The 18,825-nt window shown below is 37.0% G+C and overlaps 1 protein-coding gene across 3 annotated transcripts in view; it reads left to right on the top strand.

Moving 5' to 3' along the window:
- The window catches only part of UBR5 (ubiquitin protein ligase E3 component n-recognin 5), a 143,749-nt gene that overhangs the window by 73,134 nt on the left and 51,790 nt on the right, over window positions 1–18,825 (top strand). For 2 of the 3 annotated variants that reach the window (XM_079901117.1, XM_079901119.1), the window contains exons 16-25: window positions 817–929; window positions 1,947–2,090; window positions 2,176–2,287; window positions 2,533–2,687; window positions 2,948–3,145; window positions 7,672–7,882; window positions 8,841–8,967; window positions 12,905–13,056; window positions 13,495–13,590; window positions 13,957–14,080. In XM_079901117.1, coding sequence (XP_079757243.1) covers window positions 817–929; window positions 1,947–2,090; window positions 2,176–2,287; window positions 2,533–2,687; window positions 2,948–3,145; window positions 7,672–7,882; window positions 8,841–8,967; window positions 12,905–13,056; window positions 13,495–13,590; window positions 13,957–14,080 — 1,432 coding nt within the window. The remainder of the gene's footprint in view (window positions 1–816; window positions 930–1,946; window positions 2,091–2,175; window positions 2,288–2,532; window positions 2,688–2,947; window positions 3,146–7,671; window positions 7,883–8,840; window positions 8,968–12,904; window positions 13,057–13,494; window positions 13,591–13,956; window positions 14,081–18,825) is intronic. The other variant, XM_079901118.1, reaches the window with a different exon arrangement.

Here is an 18,825-nt window from a genome sequence, read left to right on the forward strand (position 1 = left end):
CATTGGTCAAAGTAAGATCCCAGGCAGAGAGCTGTGTTCAGTTTGTTTCTGATTTGAGGCAACTCAGACCATTTTTAATATCTTTTAATATAAATTGTGTTCCTACTAGTTTGATTTTTTTCAATGTGCAACTTTATTTAAATAGAAAAACAGTATTTACAGTGTTGAGTATTCTTGTTGTTTTTGCGAGTTATAATTTGCTGCAATATGTAAAGTGCATTGCAGTAATAGAAGGAAATAATTGCCCCTCTAGAATATCTGCCTACCTTTGTTGGGACTATTATTGTAGATTGGTTATGGCTTGGTCACAACTTTCGCTCAGAATTTGTAGAATTTAAAAACCTAGATTTACTACTGCACCTTGGATTTAAAGAATTTTTTTTAAAAAAGCTTACCAAAGTACATTTATTTTCTAGTTTTAATTGCTTTGTACTTGAGGAAATTGAAAGTTTTTAATAGTCATGTGCTAGTTTTAAGAACAGCCCAACAGATCCTCCTTTTTAAACATGGGTCCGATAGCCCTAATTTTGAGGGTCCAGAATAAGTTTAAAATTTTTAAATACTTCTTTGCAGTTGTTTATAGTAGTGTTAATATTGTTAGGCATTAACAAACATGGATATTTTTCACTATGAATTCATTTAAAGTGGAAGTTAGTTATGAAAGCTCAGTTCATAAAGCAGTAGTTCATGAAATTTATTTAGATGTCTCAGTTATGTATCCCTTTACAAATGATCTTTTTTCATATATTTAGATGAAATCTATAAAGTCTCTTTCACATTTTCTTTTTGGTACTTACCATTTTGTTGTTGTCTAAGAACGACGACGGTCCACCCCTGCCCCAAAAGAGGAGGAAAAGGTGAACGAAGAGCAGTGGTCTCTTCGGGAAGTCGTTTTTGTGGAAGATGTTAAGAATGTTCCTGTTGGCAAGGTTTGTTCAGAATGTCTAAGAATTAGTTACTAACTGAACTATAATGGTATTGGTTATCGAAGAACTTACGGTTGGTGAGTGCTCATCAGCCCTTTCCTCAAGGCTGCTTTATTTATCACCTCTAATGATCTCTTTAGTCCCATCCTTTAATCTGATGCACGTATCTCCTTTGTCCCTGACAGATGAACTGAAGATTATTATACCTCTCCTTGAGCATTTATGGTGATATTCTGCTTTTTTTAAAAAGTGTTATTTTGGAATAATTTTAGATTTACAGAAAAGTTGCTAAGAGATAATAACATTACTTTTTGATACAGTCCATTCTTTGGGACTTATACAGTTTTAATGGAGATGATCTTCCATAACATTTAAAAATCTTGCTACTGTCTTTAAGCTTCCACTTTCTCTTCCCTTCTTCCTGGAGAGGGTCTTGCCTCCTAAGAAACCAAGTGAGTAGAGTTCATCAGCTGGAATGCCATTAATTTCACCTTTGTCCTTTCACATTCTTAAAAACAAAATGGGACTATAGCTGTAGAATACCTGCAAAGTAACTTTTCCTGATTGCTCTTTAGTTTGTGAAATGGAATGGTCTTTCATTTGGACTTAAAGGGCAGAGTAGATACATCATGTCCTGCAATTTACAAAGGCCTTTGATTTCAAATAGAACTGTAGTTTACGGGCAGCTATGTTTTTCTAAGACGATCACATTGGCTTAAAATCAAAAGCAGTAAGTAGCAGAGGTAGGACTCAAGTATTCTGGTTTCAAGTCCTGTGCTTGGCTTTCTGTGCATTGCTCACTCTACCTATGTTGTCTGTGGATAATATGTCATGGAAGTAGATGTCAACAGTATATTTGGTGAGTGTGTTCAGGTTAATTTTACAACTTGACGATCATTGAAGAAACATACTCATAAGGAATTAAGTGCCTTCAGTGTTAAATTGGTTCAATGACTCTAACTTGCATATTGATTTCATATGAGTTAGTGTTAACATTTATCGTATTTACCTGTATTCTAGGTGCTGAAAGTGGATGGAGCCTATGTTGCTGTAAAATTTCCAGGAACGTCCAGTAATACAAACTGTCAAAACAACTCTGGTTCAGATGCTGACCCTTCTTCTCTCCTTCAGGATTGTAGGTTACTTAGAATTGATGAACTGCAGGTAAGTGTAGAGGACTCACTCAGCAGGTGAATGTCGGGACCCTGAGTATGTTACAGATTTGAGAGCAAAATTCCTTGTCATGCAGGTTGTCAAAACTGGAGGAACACCAAAAGTTCCTGACTGTTTCCAAAGGACTCCTAAAAAGCTTTGTATACCTGAAAAAACAGAAATATTAGCAGTAAATGTGGATTCCAAAGGTAAAAGATTTTGTAACTTTTCTAACTGGCATACTCCATGTTCTATTAATACTTGTGCAGTGAATGGGAATTAGATAAAGTGGTTTGGGGCATTTGGCAGTTTTTGTCTCCTGTGTGTAACGTTATGGAATGAAATGTATCTACATTTGAAATGTGGCTAGAGATGTAAAATTTGGTAGGTACTTACTAGAGTTCACTAAGGATGTGTAACATTTTTTTTTTTTAACATTTATGTGTTTCTGAAGGTGTGCATGCTGTTTTGAAGACTGGAAATTGGGTACGGTACTGTATCTTTGATCTTGCTACAGGAAAAGCAGAACAGGAAAATAATTTCCCTACAAGCAGCATTGCTTTCCTTGGTCAGAATGAGAGGAATGTAGCCATCTTTACTGCTGGACAGGTATAGAGGCTTATTTTTGCTTTTGAAAATTTATATGACAACATTGGCATTTTTGTGATGCTTAGGGTTTGGCTCTAGTTTGCTTGTTATTAAACATTGAAGAATTTAGAATATTCAACATATTTTAATATTAAGTTTCTTATTTGGTCACTATTACAAACATATAAAATCTAATTTGAAAATAAATATAACTATTGTAAAAATCAGACATAACATTTTTGATTGGGAGCCAAACTTTTTAATTTTCACCTCTATTATAGGAGTCTCCTATTATTCTTCGAGATGGAAATGGCACTATCTACCCCATGGCCAAAGATTGCATGGGAGGAATAAGGGATCCTGATTGGCTTGATCTTCCACCTATTAGTAGTCTTGGAATGGGTGTACATTCTTTAATAAATCTTCCTGCCAATTCAACAATCAAAAAGAAAGCTGCTATTATCATCATGGCTGTAGAGGTAATCTGACTTTTGAAACTACTTGGCATTTCAATTCAGAAGGCACTGCTGGAGTCTAGGGAAACAATCTTGAATAGATCATTCATTGCCGGTTCCCTATGGGAACTAATAGTCTATTAGGACAAGAGAGATGCGTATACCATTGATTACAGTGTGATTTAAGCGTTTGAGTAAGGCATGCATAATGTTGTAGAAGTACAAAAGGGAGGGCTGTAAATCAAACTGTGACTGTAGAGGCTTCTCTGAGGAGGTGATACCTGGATATAGTTTTAAAGAATCAGATAAGGGGTCTCCTAGACGCAGGATGAAGGTAGGAAGTGTTATCCCAGGCACAAAGAGCAGCCTTTGTGAATCTCAGAATGTACATGTTGGGAGAACATGTACATTCTTCTGATATAACTAGAAGGTAGGGCTTATACGGATCAATGAGTGGCAAGTGATAAGGTGGGAGAAAGGCACTGGGGTGCCTTGTGCGTTAACCTAAGGGGCCTGAGCATTCCCCTGAAAGCTAGGAGGAGAAGGATTTTAAGCTGGTTTTTTTTGTGTGTTTTTAAAGATGAGCAGTGGATGGAGAACAGAAGTTTAGAGACCAGATAAAAAAGCTAATGTAATTATCCATGTTAGAAACAAAGTAAGCTTGAACTCTTTTTTTTTTTTTTTTTTTTTTGCGGTACGCGGGCCTCTCACTGCTGTGGCTTCTCCCGCTGCGGAGCACAGGCTCCGGACGCGCAGGCTCAGCGGCCATGGCTCATGGGCCCAGCCGCTCCGCGGCATGTGGGATCTTCCTGGACCGGGGCACGAACCTGTGTCCCCTGCATCGGCAGGCAGACTCTCAACCACTGCACCACCAGGGAAGCCCTAAGCTTGAACTCTTGGAAATAAGGAAGAGGGGATGGATTTAAGAGATCTTAAGGAAGTAGAAGCTCTAAAGCTTGGTGACAGGATGTCAGCAGTAAATGAAAGGAAGGGGTTGTAAAGCTTCTGATTTAGGTGTGGATGATAGGGAAATGAAAAATTGGAGAAACTGGAAATTCTCTGGTGGTCCAGTGGTTGTGGCTCCCCGCTTCCACTGCAGGGGGCACGGGTTCGTTCAATCCCTGGTCAGGGAACTAGAATCCCGCGTGCCGTGCAGTGCAGCCAAAAAACCCCAGAAAAATAGGAAAAACAAATGGGATAAGGGGAAAGGATGAGTTTAGTTTTGAACATACTGTGGTTGAGGTGTTTGTATTTGTTAGATGTGGAGGCAACACCACTGGAAGTTATTGGAGCAATTTGAGCAGAGAATGACCTGATTTGCTTTACATTTTCAAAAGGTCATTGCTGACACGCTGAGAATACAAGGGGGATGGGTTGGAAGTAGGGAGGCCAGTTAGGAGGCTATTAAAAGAATTCAGGTGGAAGGTGATGTTGGCTTGACCCAGGAGGTGGAATAATAAGTGATTAGACTGTAGATATACTAGATACGTTTTAAAGTAGAGCCAACAGGATTTGCTTATGGCTAAATATAGGGTGTCAAATAGAGGAAGCAGAGGGCAAAAGGTTTTGAAGAGTGAAGTTGCTGTTTATCGAGATGAAGACTGTAGGATTGAAGCAGGTTCTGGGGGGTGAGATCAGGAGTTTAAGATTCTTATCAGATAGCCAAGAGGAGATGGTGAATAGAGTTAGATGTGTAAGTTGGAAGACCAGGAGAGAGGGGACCAAGCTGGAGAAGTGTACTTAGAAGTTGTCAGTATATCTGTGATATTTAAAGGACTTATACTGAATGAGATTACTAAAGTCTTGGAGGAGAAAAAAGATCTAAGGCCTGAGCCATGAAAATAGTCTCAGCATTTAAATACCAGGAGATAAAAAGAAACCTGCATGAGAGACTGAGAAGGAATTGGAGGGAAACGAATGAGTTTTGTCTTGGAAGCTAAGCAAAGAGCATGTGTCAAGCAGGATGTGTTGTTCAAGTGTATGAAATGATGCCGTAGGACAGTAGGGCGTGTACTGAATACTGACTTTTGCGTTTGGCTCCATCTAGGTCATTGTTGACAGTGGGGATGCAGGCCTGATTTAGAGTGAGCTAAGGAGAAAATGGGAGTTGAGGAACTTAGACAACTCTTTTGAGGAATCTTTCTATAAAAGATAGAAATGGAGCTTAGAATGGGAGCTTATTTATCCTCCATTAGGTTGGAGGTGATAAGCAAACTTATTAGAACTGCATCTAAAATAATCTGAATCTAGGTGCTCCTGAGAGATACCCATGAGCTTTTGTTTAGAGACACAGTGCTCATATTCTTAGTTTAGCTTTAATTGTTAACCTACTAGACTAGTGGTTCCAAACTGGTAGGGGTATGGGGTTGAAGGAGGTGGTCGTGGTCTGAATGTGGCCCCTAGAAATAGACTTCACATCATTTAAAAATTCTTGATTGGTTGCCAGCATTCAAAAATCACAGAATTTGTATTTAAAACTCAGATTTTCAGGTGCTCTTAAAGAATTAGAAGATAATGGTGATATTGGGCCATTATAAAAACATTAAGTCCTCTTAGAGGCTATACATGGTGTCTCCAGTTCATTGCAGTTCCCACTATTTAAAATTTGTTGCTCTAAGTCCAAATGTTAGTCACCATTTATTTATTATACGGTTTGTGTTACCTTTCTTACAGCCAGCCTCCTCCACTCACTTATACTTTTGCATATGCTTCTGTAGGCATTTGATTCTATGACCCCTGCACTTTGTCAGCATCCCAAGGGTAGCGATAAAGTGTGCCATCATTTATCTTTCTAAATAGCCTTCATTTACTAGGGCTTGGTGCACGGTAGACGTGCAAGAAATTTTTGCTGAACTCTCTGCTTTGTGTTATAAGAATAAGTGACAACATACAGTGATGCAGGATAAACATAGTAAGCGTGGTATTGATACTGTCAGTGTGAGAGCCCATATACTGCCCAGCAGGTTGGAGATGAGAGCTCCCTGTAGAGCAGCTGCTTCAGCCAGATGACTGGCTGATTGCTTGAAAACATTCTATATATCACAGCAGTGTGCAGCAAAATATCTTAATTTTAGTTATTTTTAAATGTACTGCACTTTTCATTCTTTGGAGAGACTTTGACATATTCTCTCAACGTATTGATTAGTGCATATTTGCCACTAGACTTCGGCAAATTTAGTCTTATGTCGCCCACCTCATATTCTTGAACTGGAGCTTGCAATTTATGGGGTCACTTCAGGATCATAGTTCCACAGTCAGAATGGCTTATCTCACGTGTGTCAAGTACTGAAAACAGTTTTTTAGCTGTATTTTCTTGTGCCCTTCTTTCCCCATTGTTACTTCCTCTCATCCTCATAAGGTTGGGGGAAGGGATGGGTTATCTAGGCAATTTGTGGAGAGCTGCCAAGTTCAAAAGCATCTCTCTTCTTTCCTTTGTAGTCCCACGCATTCTTTTCCCACCTGCTTTCTTCCAGTTCTCAATTTTATTTAAAATGAACAGATATGCTTGTTTTCCATAACTAATGCTTTACATTCAGTCGATTAAATATCCCATAACTATAGTTTACATTCTGAAAAAAGTACATTTGAACTCTTTGGTCTATTTATGCTGTGTCTTAAGTTTGTTTAGGCTGCTACAGACAGAGTGGCTTATAAACAACCGAAATTTACTTCTCATGGTTAAGGAAGGTGGGAAGTTCAAGATCAAGGTGTGGGCAGATTCGGTGTCTGATGAGGGCCCTTTCACTGGTTCACAGATGACCGTGTGTCCTCACACAGTGGAAAGGGAGAACTCTGGTCTCTTCAGCCCCCTTTAAGGGCAGTGATCACATTCATGAAGGCTCCACCCTCACGACCTAATGACTGTCCAGAGGCCCTACCTCCAAATACCATCCACATTGGGGATTGGGCTTCAACATGAATGGGGGGGGGGATATTCCATCCACAGCATGCTATTTCTCAGGTAGAAGATGATATATAAATACTTGATCATTACTACCATGTCTTTGACAGTGAAGTACATTAGTTGTCACCTTTGGGGATTGTGTCTGTCGTTATTTCTGGGGGGAGTTGAAGGTTTTGGCTTTCATGTACCATAGTGTGACGTAAATGTAACCTTAAAGAGCACAAGAAGGTGAGAATAAGCTTGGAATAAAATGTATACCCTATGCTTAATTGGTTAACAATATTAATAGAGTTCTAATTTGATAGTTATATATGATGTAAATAAGGGTGCTGTATAAACTATGATCTATAGGTCCAATCCAGCCACTCCCATTTATGCATTGTATATCTGGCTGCTTTCCTGCCACAGTTAGAGTTGAGTTAGTTGCAGAAGCTGAAGATATTTATTGGTCCTTTACATTCCTGTCAGTTGTATTCTGTGCTTAAGGGTACCTTCAAGTTCAGCTTCTTTTGCCAGGCCACCTTAAATTGTCTCTGTGTATCTGCAGAGCTGATTATATTATTGTGTTGGCCATGTGAACTTTTTGACATGTGTAATGTGCTGTACAAATTCATTGAAGTTTTTTTCCTAATTTGTCTGAGCACAGAAACAAACCTTAATGCAGCACATCCTACGCTGTGACTATGAGGCCTGTCGACAATATCTTATGAATCTTGAGCAAGCGGTTGTTTTAGAGCAGAATCTACAGATGCTACAGACATTCATCAGCCACAGATGTGATGGAAATCGAAATATTTTGCATGCTTGTGTATCAGTTTGCTTTCCAACCAGCAATAAGGAAACTAAAGAAGAAGAGGGTGAGATTAAAAACTGTAACATGATCTTTAAGAGGAATTTGGGGCAATTTTGAAAATATAAAAATTATTAAAGAAAATCACTGTAAAGAGTTTGTATGTACTTTTACTTTGCTTTGTAAAATCTAGGAGTCTCAGAAGGTAAAAATGCCTGTTAGGATGAACATGTAACATGAATAAATAAAATTTTTATCAATGTGTTTCTGTTGCCTTAAATTCTAATTTCTCTGTTAAGTACAAACTGTATATATGATACTTAAGAGCTTTACTGATTTTATAATTGCTGGTGACTTATATTACCATGGGAATTATTTAGCAAGTTAAGTCAAATTATATTGAGAAGTCAAATTATATTGAGGCAACTCTTATCCCAATTTTCAGAATGTAGAGGGAAAAATAACCTAGTGAGTTGTTAGATGTTTTTGGAAAAGTAAATAAGCTTTTTGCCATAAAGTTTTTAATTGGCTAAGTGAAGGGGGAAACTGAAAACCTAAAGTGTAACTGTGTAATTCATATGGTTTTCCTTATTTTGAATTCTGCAGTTGCTATTCTGGTAGCTACGTTTTTGAACAGTGGTTTGCAAGTTTCTGACCTTTATCTCGTTATCGTTGACTGACTAAAGGATTATAAGTAGTGTATAAATTAAGATTGAGGTACCGATATGTAGGCCTTTTCTTCCTTGGTAGTGAAAGCTAAATTTCAGCCTACTTGTGAATAACCTTATTTTTTATCTTTGGGGGTTGAAAAGTAAGGCAGAATAAGGAAATAATTCACATTAAAGGTCATAGTTCATTCTAGCTTAAGTATTGCTCTAAGGAGGGAAAATTAAGCTGTTATCACTAGTATGTGAATTAGAATACTAAAACACTTAGCAGTTAGCATTTAATGGCCTGTACATACTTCATCTCTTAGTTATTTTTGAAGTTTAAATTGATCCTAATTTTTTTCTCTTATGTTTCAGAAGCAGAGCGCTCTGAAAGAAATACATTTGCAGAAAGGCTTTCTGCTGTTGAGGCCATCGCAAATGCAATATCAGTTGTTTCAAGTAATGGCCCAGGTAATCGGGCTGGATCATCAAGTAGCCGAAGGTAATGTGATTTTTACCAGGAAAGTTTAATTGGTGGAAACATAATCCAAGTACAGAAAGAAATGTATCTCTTTCCTATCATATGCATGAATTGGTGGGTCCTTTTGTTTTGTTTTTGTTCCTCCCAATATCAACCTGGGAAAAATACCTGACAATATCTAGTTAGAGTTTAGGTGTAAAACAGTAGGACCTAGGGTCCTTCAAAAATTTGAGGTAATTTAGACAAGTAGTTCAAACTTGATTCTTTGAATGTGTTTTAAACTCATCATTCGTGTTTCCTAGGAAGTTGTTTTCTTTAGTTGGAGAACAAGTAATATAATAATTGAGAGAACCTCAATCTTTTATTTTCAGATTGTTTACTTAGCTCAGCTTCTCAGACGTCCTAAAGATCTGGGAAGAAATGAAAGGCTGATGTATATTATGAATGTTTGGTATTTTAAATTTTCAGGCTTTCTGAGTTGTGAGATGGACACTTTATAACACATTAAAAATTACTAGATGTTTGAATAGATGAAGACTATAAAGAATTCAGGATACAGCTGTCTGTAGTTTTTTTTTTCCCCTGAAGGAAAACACATTTATATTAGACATGAGAGCCAAAATTCTTGGATACTTCACAAATCATTAATGGAAGCACTGCTCACTGTGCTAATGTGATAGGTTGTAAAGTCTACTTAAAACGAAGACACTCTTTTGCTTATTTTCTGTTCTATATTCAACTTTCCCTTTAAAAATGATTCTTCTAAAATTGGTTCCAACTTGATAGCTTCCCAGGTTCAAAAACATCCTGAAGTGAGGTTTATCAAAAACTAGTTATGGGTAACCAAATTATAATTTAAAATAGTACAGAAACATTATGTAGACTATGCAAAATGGAAATTATCATTTGTTTAGGACTACACTAGGCAAAATGTTTGGTCTAAACTGGAAAACAACTTAAATTCTTCATGAAGAAATTAGTGTCTGAATTATTTCAGGTATTTCATTTCCTCAGGGAAAATACAGGTGCAAATCAAGTTGGACTCTGATATGGTTGGTCCAATGCCAGTGCTGCCATCTTTTTTTCATGTAAGGATTATTTTGAAGGCAAAGACTAAAAGGAGCTTCAAGAGTGGGTGATGTGTTGCTCACAGAAATAATTTGCAGAGTAAGCTCCTTTGAGGCATTTGCCGAAGATTTCACTGCAGTGCTCTTAACCAGTTCAAACTCAGGGCTGCCGGTTGAACAGATGAAAGCACAGGAGTCTTATTATCCACGCCGGGCAGTAGGAAGTCCACAGACTCTGCTTCATTGAAGTGAAACCCTCCTCTAGCCTACAATGGATTTTCTAGGCGATACCCCTTGATGAGTATGCAGGCTGGGATTCATGAGCTGTAAGCTCAAAACTGATGCAATTTCAATATTGAATGGAGTACTGTTAAATGCCTTCAGATGATGATTTGACTCAGAAGTTTTGTTATGTGACTCAATAGTGCCTGAGTACAAAGGGCAGATTTAGTGGAAAGCTTGATTGATGCATCTGATTGCAGGTGTATGTACTCTAGAGATTATTAATCTGGAAGACACATGACCTTCGCTTTTTTGTCACAGTGGTATGTTTGAACATGACTGGATTCTAAGGCTTCTGTAGCATGGATATAACGTGCTTACAAAGAGGAAATTACATCAACCTTGAATTCTTCCATATTGTCAGAAAATACGATGACTCCAGGCAAGCCTATACGAAGAAATGTCAAAACTCTGAATCTTAGCAGCCAAGGTGGTATCTCCTCAGTATTGTCCTCAGCCACTGAGGATACAGGTGAATCTTCATGAATTGTGTACAACATCTTGAAGAATAATTTTCTTTTTTTTGTTTTTTTTGTTTTTTGTTGTGAAAGAATCTGTATGAGGAGCTGGGCATTGTACTTAAAAATGTTCCCAAGACCTAATGAAGAAAAGAGGTAGAGGACAATTTTTTTAAATGACAAGGAATGACCCCCTCATATAATATTGAATTGACTACATCACAACAACAAAGTTGGGAGTTTGCAAGTTCAAGATGAGACTATGGTCTCAATTTATCTTCATTTATTCTTAATGTGCTCTAGGCTAGAGGTTGGAGAATAGCCCATATATGTTTTGTTTGGCCTGTGCAATGTTAAAATTTTTTTTTTCTTTAAAATTTGAATGCCTTTAGATGAGCATGTATGCCTCTAGTTTGCCATGACCCCCTACTTCTTACACCTGACTGCCCTTTCCTCAGTTTATTTTACTTTCCAGGCCCAGTAGGCATTGTGTTTGCGACCCTGGTGTAAGCATTCTTCTTGATAAGCCCAAAACATGCATTTATTTTCAGGTTATTTGCAGTGCCTCCCAATTACCGCTGATTTTTTTCTCTCTGTGTGTTTTGAGTAAGACACATTAGGATACCAAGTGTCTATGTTGAGCTTATTTAAAATTGTGTAGGAGCATCACAGTGTGAAGTCACCCGGGTGTGTGCTGTTACTGGTAAGGAGCCTGCCATGCTCTTTGGGTGATATCTTGGACAGGGAAGTGACCTTGACTGAAAGAATCATAATCACTGTTCCCTGCTCCCTTCCATATTATAAAAACTCTTGAACTCAAAGATTTCTAAATTGGGAGAGAGAAGACACCAGTACCATAAAAGAATTAACTATAGGTATTTTTTAATAGTGCGTACTATAATAGCTAGTATATTTTTTGAGACATTAAAATTTACTTTGTAGAATCTTCCAAAAAATGTTTCTCTTCCCCAAGGTACATCATCATACACAAGCCTTATAAAATAGATGGGTTCCTGAAAGTAGCTTCTAAATGCATTTTTAAAAAATTTTACTCATAAAACTGAAAATGTATTGCTATGGAAAAACACACTTACCCTCGGATTAAATAATAATTAGAGAGTCAAACATTAATACAAATATTTCTGAATTACTTATTTGCAGACATATAATGCTCACCTGGTAAGGTGTTAGGTTTTTCACATCAGAAATGTCATGTCTTTGGGATTAAATCTGCCTGGGAGAAAGCAGTCCCTTATGTGTTGCCTGGCCCTTAAAATTGAATTCTTACTCTTTATTCATTTAGAAGCTCTAAAATTGTGGCCAAGTGAAAGGATTTGCCTTATGTGCTCTCTCTTAATTGCTGCTAGTTTTTAATGTGTTAATTTTGTAGCCTTTGTAAGCTTTTATTCAGAGGTATAGATTTTTGTACAGGTAGTTTACTAGTTCCCCTAATGAGGTCTGTGTTTGTGATTATTTCTTTATCTTTTTAGCGATGTGCACACCTGTATAGCAGGAGAAAAAAAAATCACGCCCAGATATTAATCTAACAACACATTTTACAAGCTCCAGTTTCATTCATTAATTTCCTTGGGATGAAGTTGTACTGTTAAAAAAACTTTTTTGTATAAAAAATAAACCTAAATTGGTCTTTGTTTGAAAACTACTTACTGTGTGGATATTAGTTCCATTGCTTTTGAGAGCACAGAAAAGGGGTTTAGTGGGCTAACAGTATTGGTTTTGTGCTAATCAGTATGTTTTGCTAATGTCTACTATTGAACTTAATTCTTACTGATGATAAACAGGGGACAGAATTTTTTTTTGTTTTAATGTTCAGCTGTTCATTTATCTTAACTGTATGAAAGATTATTTCCTAATCTTAACTTCACTGCAACTTTTGTTCCCGGTGCTTAAGTTTCTGTGGGAGCTTAATATAGTGGTTTTAGTGCTGAACTGGGTACTAGGATCCCCCAGTTCCATTTCTATCCCTTGCTGACTTATTCTGTGATTCCAGAATTGGCATTTGTACTTCCACTTTCCTGCCTGGAGTATTTGCCTGTAGAACAAACTTTCATCTCAGATGAGAAGTTCTGTGCACCTTATCCTTACACTTAGACGTGGTAGTGAGCTCTGATTTTGTCCATGTTCTTCTAGTTTGAGATTACGGGAAATGATGAGACGTTCATTGAGAGCGGCTGGTTTGGGTAGACATGAAGCTGGAGCTTCATCCAGTGACCACCAAGATCCAGTTTCACCCCCCATAGCTCCCCCTAGTTGGGTTCCTGACCCTCCTGCAATGGATCCTGGTAAGATCTGTTATTTTATTCAGTGTTTAACAAAAAGACAGGGTCATGAAAGAAAAGAAAGAAACATTTCAGTGGGATATTTAGAAATCTGAAATTGTTAAAATTAGCATAATGAGTATTATAACTAGCTTACATAGATTTGGTTTAAGATGTTTGTAACTTAAAAATAAAAATTCTAGAAAGTCTTGTTAGATATCCCTCTTCTGCTGAAATACATATTTCTATACTGGTAAGAAGCTAGCTAATAATATATCAAGATAAGTCAATAGTTTGCCTAGTGGATTCCTTCTATTATAGTTTGGAAAAGAAGCATCCACTTAAGCCTCTGTCCGATTTCACCTTTGGCTTGCAGAGAAAAGCCTTAAGGCCAGTTAAAAGAACATGTTAGGGATATGTTGCCTATAATGATGTACATCCTGCTGTTCTGTTTACTGAAAGATGGTGACATTGATTTTATCCTGGCCCCTGCTGTGGGATCTCTTACCACAGCAGCGACTGGCACCGGTCAAGGACCAAGCACCTCCACCATTCCAGGTGAGAATCTCTACTATTTTATCTACCTAGGCATTTGGAAGATAAAACTAAACACTTTGTATGTAGGTTTCTACAGTTCTACACTTTATCTCAAGGAGACTTCTCGGCTTGAAAAATATCTAATTCTGTGACTTATCTTCTGTATATCAGTGAAGTTGTGGTGTGCATGTGCATATATTTCATCAGTTGAGATTTATAAAATGTGTTAATGTGTTTAAATTCTCTGTAATGAAGTTATTAATTTGTTACCAATACTCAAATATTTTTCTTGTGGTTTATTTGATAGATACTCGGTATATTATTCTAGAACAGTCTTTCACTCTGTTTTGAACACTTTTGTTACCAAGTGGATCTGCTTAATTACAGGTCCTTCCACAGAGCCATCTGTAGTAGAATCCAAGGATCGAAAGGCCAACGCTCATTTTATATTAAAATTGTTATGTGACAGTGTTGTCCTACAGCCCTATCTACGAGAACTTCTCTCTGCCAAGTAAGAAGTTTAATATACTTTTGATATGAAGATTTAGCTTTACTCCTTTTACTGTTAAGTTGATCTTGCAACATATGGAACAACAATTATTTTAATTGAATTTAAAATTTATCGGAATCTAGCATTGTATTTTCCATGTTACTAAGAGCTTACTAAGTAAGCTCTCTTTAGTGAAAGAGGCCTTCTCGATATACACTAAATGAATAGTTTGATTTTATGTTAGCTTGATGAGGGTGTATATTTATATGTTAAAAAGATCACAGTATAGTTGCTCTCAAATGTTGAATCCATAAATTAGTTATATCACTGTCACCTGGAGAACTTTAAAAATTATACACATTCTTCCCCAAGCTCTACACTAGAAGTATAACTCAGCAGGTCTGAAATGGGGCCTGGAATCTGTATTGTGAAAATCCAAGGATGATTCTTATGGTTTCTTTGGAAATCTTGGCTTACGGAATCATCATGAGATCATACAGAGCTTTTGATAAGTATTCTGTTGTAAGTGCTCATTAACCGTTAATAGGTTACATCTCTACCTGCAACTTGATTGTTTATCTTCCTTTACAAACTCATAATGATGAGTGTTTTTATAATAGTTAATTAATCTGTGCCAAGCTCTACTTGCATTAACTCTTATTCTAGATATAACTGTCTGGAGTAGATAATGTTATCCCCACTTTACATTTGCAGCAGTGGGCTTAGAGGTTAATTAACTTGCCCAGGCTCACAAAACTATTGAGTGGCATAGCTGGAATTCCAGCCCTGGTATGTGTCTTTATTACAGAACTGGGACTCCCAGCCTTGACCCTTATGTCACCTTCCCTATTTAGTACAAGAAGGTGTTATGAGTTTTTTTATCTTTGAGGGCGAGGGAGTTTTCATGTTTAAGTCTTACTGCCCTTTGGATGAAAATGACCAAATTTATGAAATTATGATTTAATGAAGGCTGCCCCACACTAGTAAAATAAGTCATTGGATTATAAACAGAGTTATTATGACAGAAGCATCTTAATAATTTATTAGTGGTTTGAGGCATAGATAAAAATGGTTTATATGTGGATACATACAGTATATCTTTCTGTTTTTATTTTCTCAATTGTCATTTTTTTGCATTTATGGTGTTTTTAATCATATTATCTTTGTATAATTTCCTCGTGGTGGTGTCTAAAAAGTTATTTTATGTTCTTATTCCCTTTCTCTTTGTTGTTAATTCATTTTATATTTCTACAGTTCATTTCTGTTTCACTAGTGCTTTATTTTAGTACCCTCACAGTGGTTGACTTTTTCCTCCTTTATCTAAAAAACATATAAAATATCTGGAAAACACCCAATATGCCACTGTATTCATAAGCTGATGTTACTAGGAGAGGCAGTGTTCTGTTACGGCCTCTCCCGTTGCGGTTGGGAGCGCAGGCTCAGCGGCCATGGCTCACGGGCCCAGCCACTCCACGGCATGTGGGATCTTCCCGGACCGGGGCACAAACCCGTGTCCCCTGCATCGGCAGGCGGACTCTCAACCACTGCGCCACCAGGGAAGCCCAGAGGCAGTGTTCTTTTGCCTGACTTTTAGGTGATAAGTATAGAGATGATCAAACTGGCCCTTTTTGCTTTTTTATACTACAGATACAGGAGAATTTCCTAGAGTTGCTAACACAGTTTCCTAAGTGATGTATCTGGGAATTATTTACCATGGAGATGACTCAGTAAGAAAAGGGTTTTTTCTTCTTTTTTTATTGAAGTATAATTGACTTATTATGTTAGTTTCAGGTGTACAACATACTGATTTGATAATTTTTTACATTACAAAATGACCACCACGATAAGTGTAGTTACCATCTGTCACCATACAAAGTTACTACAGTGTTATTGATTATATTCCCTATGCTGTCCTCATGACTTATTTTATAACTGGAAGTTTATACCTCACCTATTTCACTCATTCTCCTAACCCCCTGCCCTCTGGCAACCACTAGTTTGTTCTCTGCATCTATGAGTCTGTTTCTGCAAGAGGCTTCCCTTTTCTCCACATCCTCGCCAACACTTGTTATTTGTTGTCTTTTTTGATAATAGCCATTCTGACAGATGTGAGGTAGTATCTTACTGTGGTTTTGATTTGCATTTCCCTGATGACTAGTGATGTTGAACTTATTCACGTGTGTGTTGGCCATCTGTCGTATGTCTTATTTGGAAAAATGTCTGTTCAGGTCTCCGGCCCAGTTTTTAATCAGATTGGGTTTGTTTGATGTTGAATTGTATGAGTTCTTTGTATATTTTGGATATCAGTCCCTTATTGGATATATCATGGGCAAATATCTTCTCCTGTTCAGTAGGTGGGCTTTTCATTTTGTTGGTGGTTTCCTCAGAAACTTTTTAGTTTGATGTAGTCCTGTTTGTTTGATTTTGCTTTTGTTTTCCTTGCCTGAAGAGGCAGATCCAAAAAAAAAAAACTAAGACCAGTGTCAAAGAGCATACTGCCTGTGTTTTCTTGTAGGAGTTTTATGGGTTCAGGTCGTACATTTAAGTCTCTAATCCACTTCGAATTTATTTTTTTATATGGTGTGAGAAAGTAGTCCAGTTTGATGCTTTTGCAGTTAGCTGTCCAATTTTGTCAACACTATTTATTGAAGAGACTGTCTTTTTCCCCATTATATATTCTTGCCTCCTTTGTCATGGGTTAATTAACTTGCCCAGGCTCACAAAACTATTGAGTGGCATAGCTGGAATTCCAGCCCTGGTATGTGTCTTTATTACAGAACGGGGACTCCCAGCCTTGACCCTTATGTCACCTTCCCTATTTAGTACAAGGTGTTTTGAGTTTTTTATTTTTGCAAGGCCCTCTCTTCTGTTCCATTGATCTCTGTGTCTTTTTTTATGCTAGTACCATACTATTTGATTAATACAGGTTTGTAGTACTGTTTGAAATCAGGGAACATGATGCCTCCAGCTTTGGGTTTTTTTCCCTCAAGATTGCTGTGGCTGTTTTGGGGTCTTTCATGGTTCCATATAAATTTGATGATTATTTGTTCTAGTTCTTAGAAAAATGTCATGTGTATTTTGATAGGGATTGCATTAAATCTGTAGATTGCTTTAAGTAGTATGGTCATTTCAGTAATACTGATTCTTCCAATCCATGAGCAAGGTTTATTTTTCCATTTCTGGTCATCTTCAATTTCTTTCATCAATGTCTTATAGTATTCCACATATTCCAAGTACAGGTCTTCTACCTCCTTGATTAGATGTATTCCTAGGTAGTTTGTTATTTTTGATGCAATTGTAAATGGGATTGTTTTCTTAATTTCTCTTTCTGATAGTTTGTTTTTAGTGTATACAAATGCAGTAGATTTCTGCATATTAATTTTGTTTCCTGCAACTTTACTCAATTCATTTATTTGTTCTAATTGCTTTTGGGTGGAATCTTTAGGGTTTTCTATATGTAGTATATGTCATCTACAAACAGTGATAATTTTACTTCCATCTTTCCAATTTGGATGCCTTTTTGTTCTTTTTCTTATCTAATTGCTGTGGCTAGGCCTTAAAATACTTTGTTGAATGAAAGTGGTGAGAGTGGGCATCCTTTTCTTGTTCCTGATCTTAGAGGAAATGCTTTCAACTTTTCACCTTTTATTATGTTAACTGTGGGCCTGCCAATATGTGGCACTTATTATGTTGAGGTATGTTCCCTCTGTACCCACTTTCTGGAGAGTTTCTATCATAAGTGGATGTTGAATTCTGTCAGAATCCTTCTCTGCTTCTACTGTGGTGATGATACAATTTTATTTTTCAGTTTGTTAATGTGTATCATGTTGATTGATTTGTGGATATTGAACCGTACTTGCATCCTGAGATAAATCCCCTGCTTCATCATTGTATATCATCCTTTCCATTATTGCTGAATTTGGTTTGCTGATATTTTGTTGAGGATTTTTGCATCTCTGTTCATCAGTGATATTGGCCTGTGATTGATTAATTAATTAAAATGTTTTGTGATGTCTTGGGTTTTGGTATCAAGGCGATGCTGGCCTTGTAGGATGAGTGTGGAAGCATTTCTTCCTCTTAATTTTTTGGGGAATGGTTTGAGAAGGATAGGTGTTAACCGCTTAAATGTTTGGTAGAATTCATCTCTGAAGCTGTCTGGTCATGGACCTTTGTTTGTTGGGAGTTTTTAAATTACCGATTCAATTTTATTACTGGTAATCATTCTGCTCATATTTTCTATTTCTTTCTGATTCAGTCTTGGGAGATTGTATGTTTCTAGGAGTTTATCCATTTCTTCTAAGTTGTCCATTTTATTGGTGTGTAATCGTTCATAGTAAATCTCTTATGATCCTTTGTATTTGTTTGATCTTGGTTGTAACTTCTCTTTCAATTCTGATTTTATTTATTTGAGCTTTTTTCTTGGTTGAATCTGGCTAAAGGGATACATGAGTGTGTTTTGGAGTAAACAGAAGGGAGAAGTATGTTTATTCTACAGTAAGCAGCTTCCTGAAAATGAAGTTTGAGTAGAACCATGAGAAATAGGGAGAAGAGGGAACAACAACATGGAGAAGTATGAATATTATGAGGAACAGTAATTCATCCAATTCAGAGTGGAGGATTAGAAAGAAGAGAACAACAGCCAGTGGATCTGAAAAAAATAGGTTAAAATCACTACTTTGGTCTCTGTTCTTTGGGCTTGAATCCTCTCAATAATGGCCTTTGTTAGATTGTAATAGTATCAAAGTGGGATTATAAGAATAGTAATG

The sequence above is a fragment of the Stenella coeruleoalba genome (genome assembly GCF_951394435.1).
Source record: "Stenella coeruleoalba genome assembly, chromosome: 17".
Taxonomy (NCBI): domain Eukaryota; kingdom Metazoa; phylum Chordata; class Mammalia; order Artiodactyla; family Delphinidae; genus Stenella; species Stenella coeruleoalba.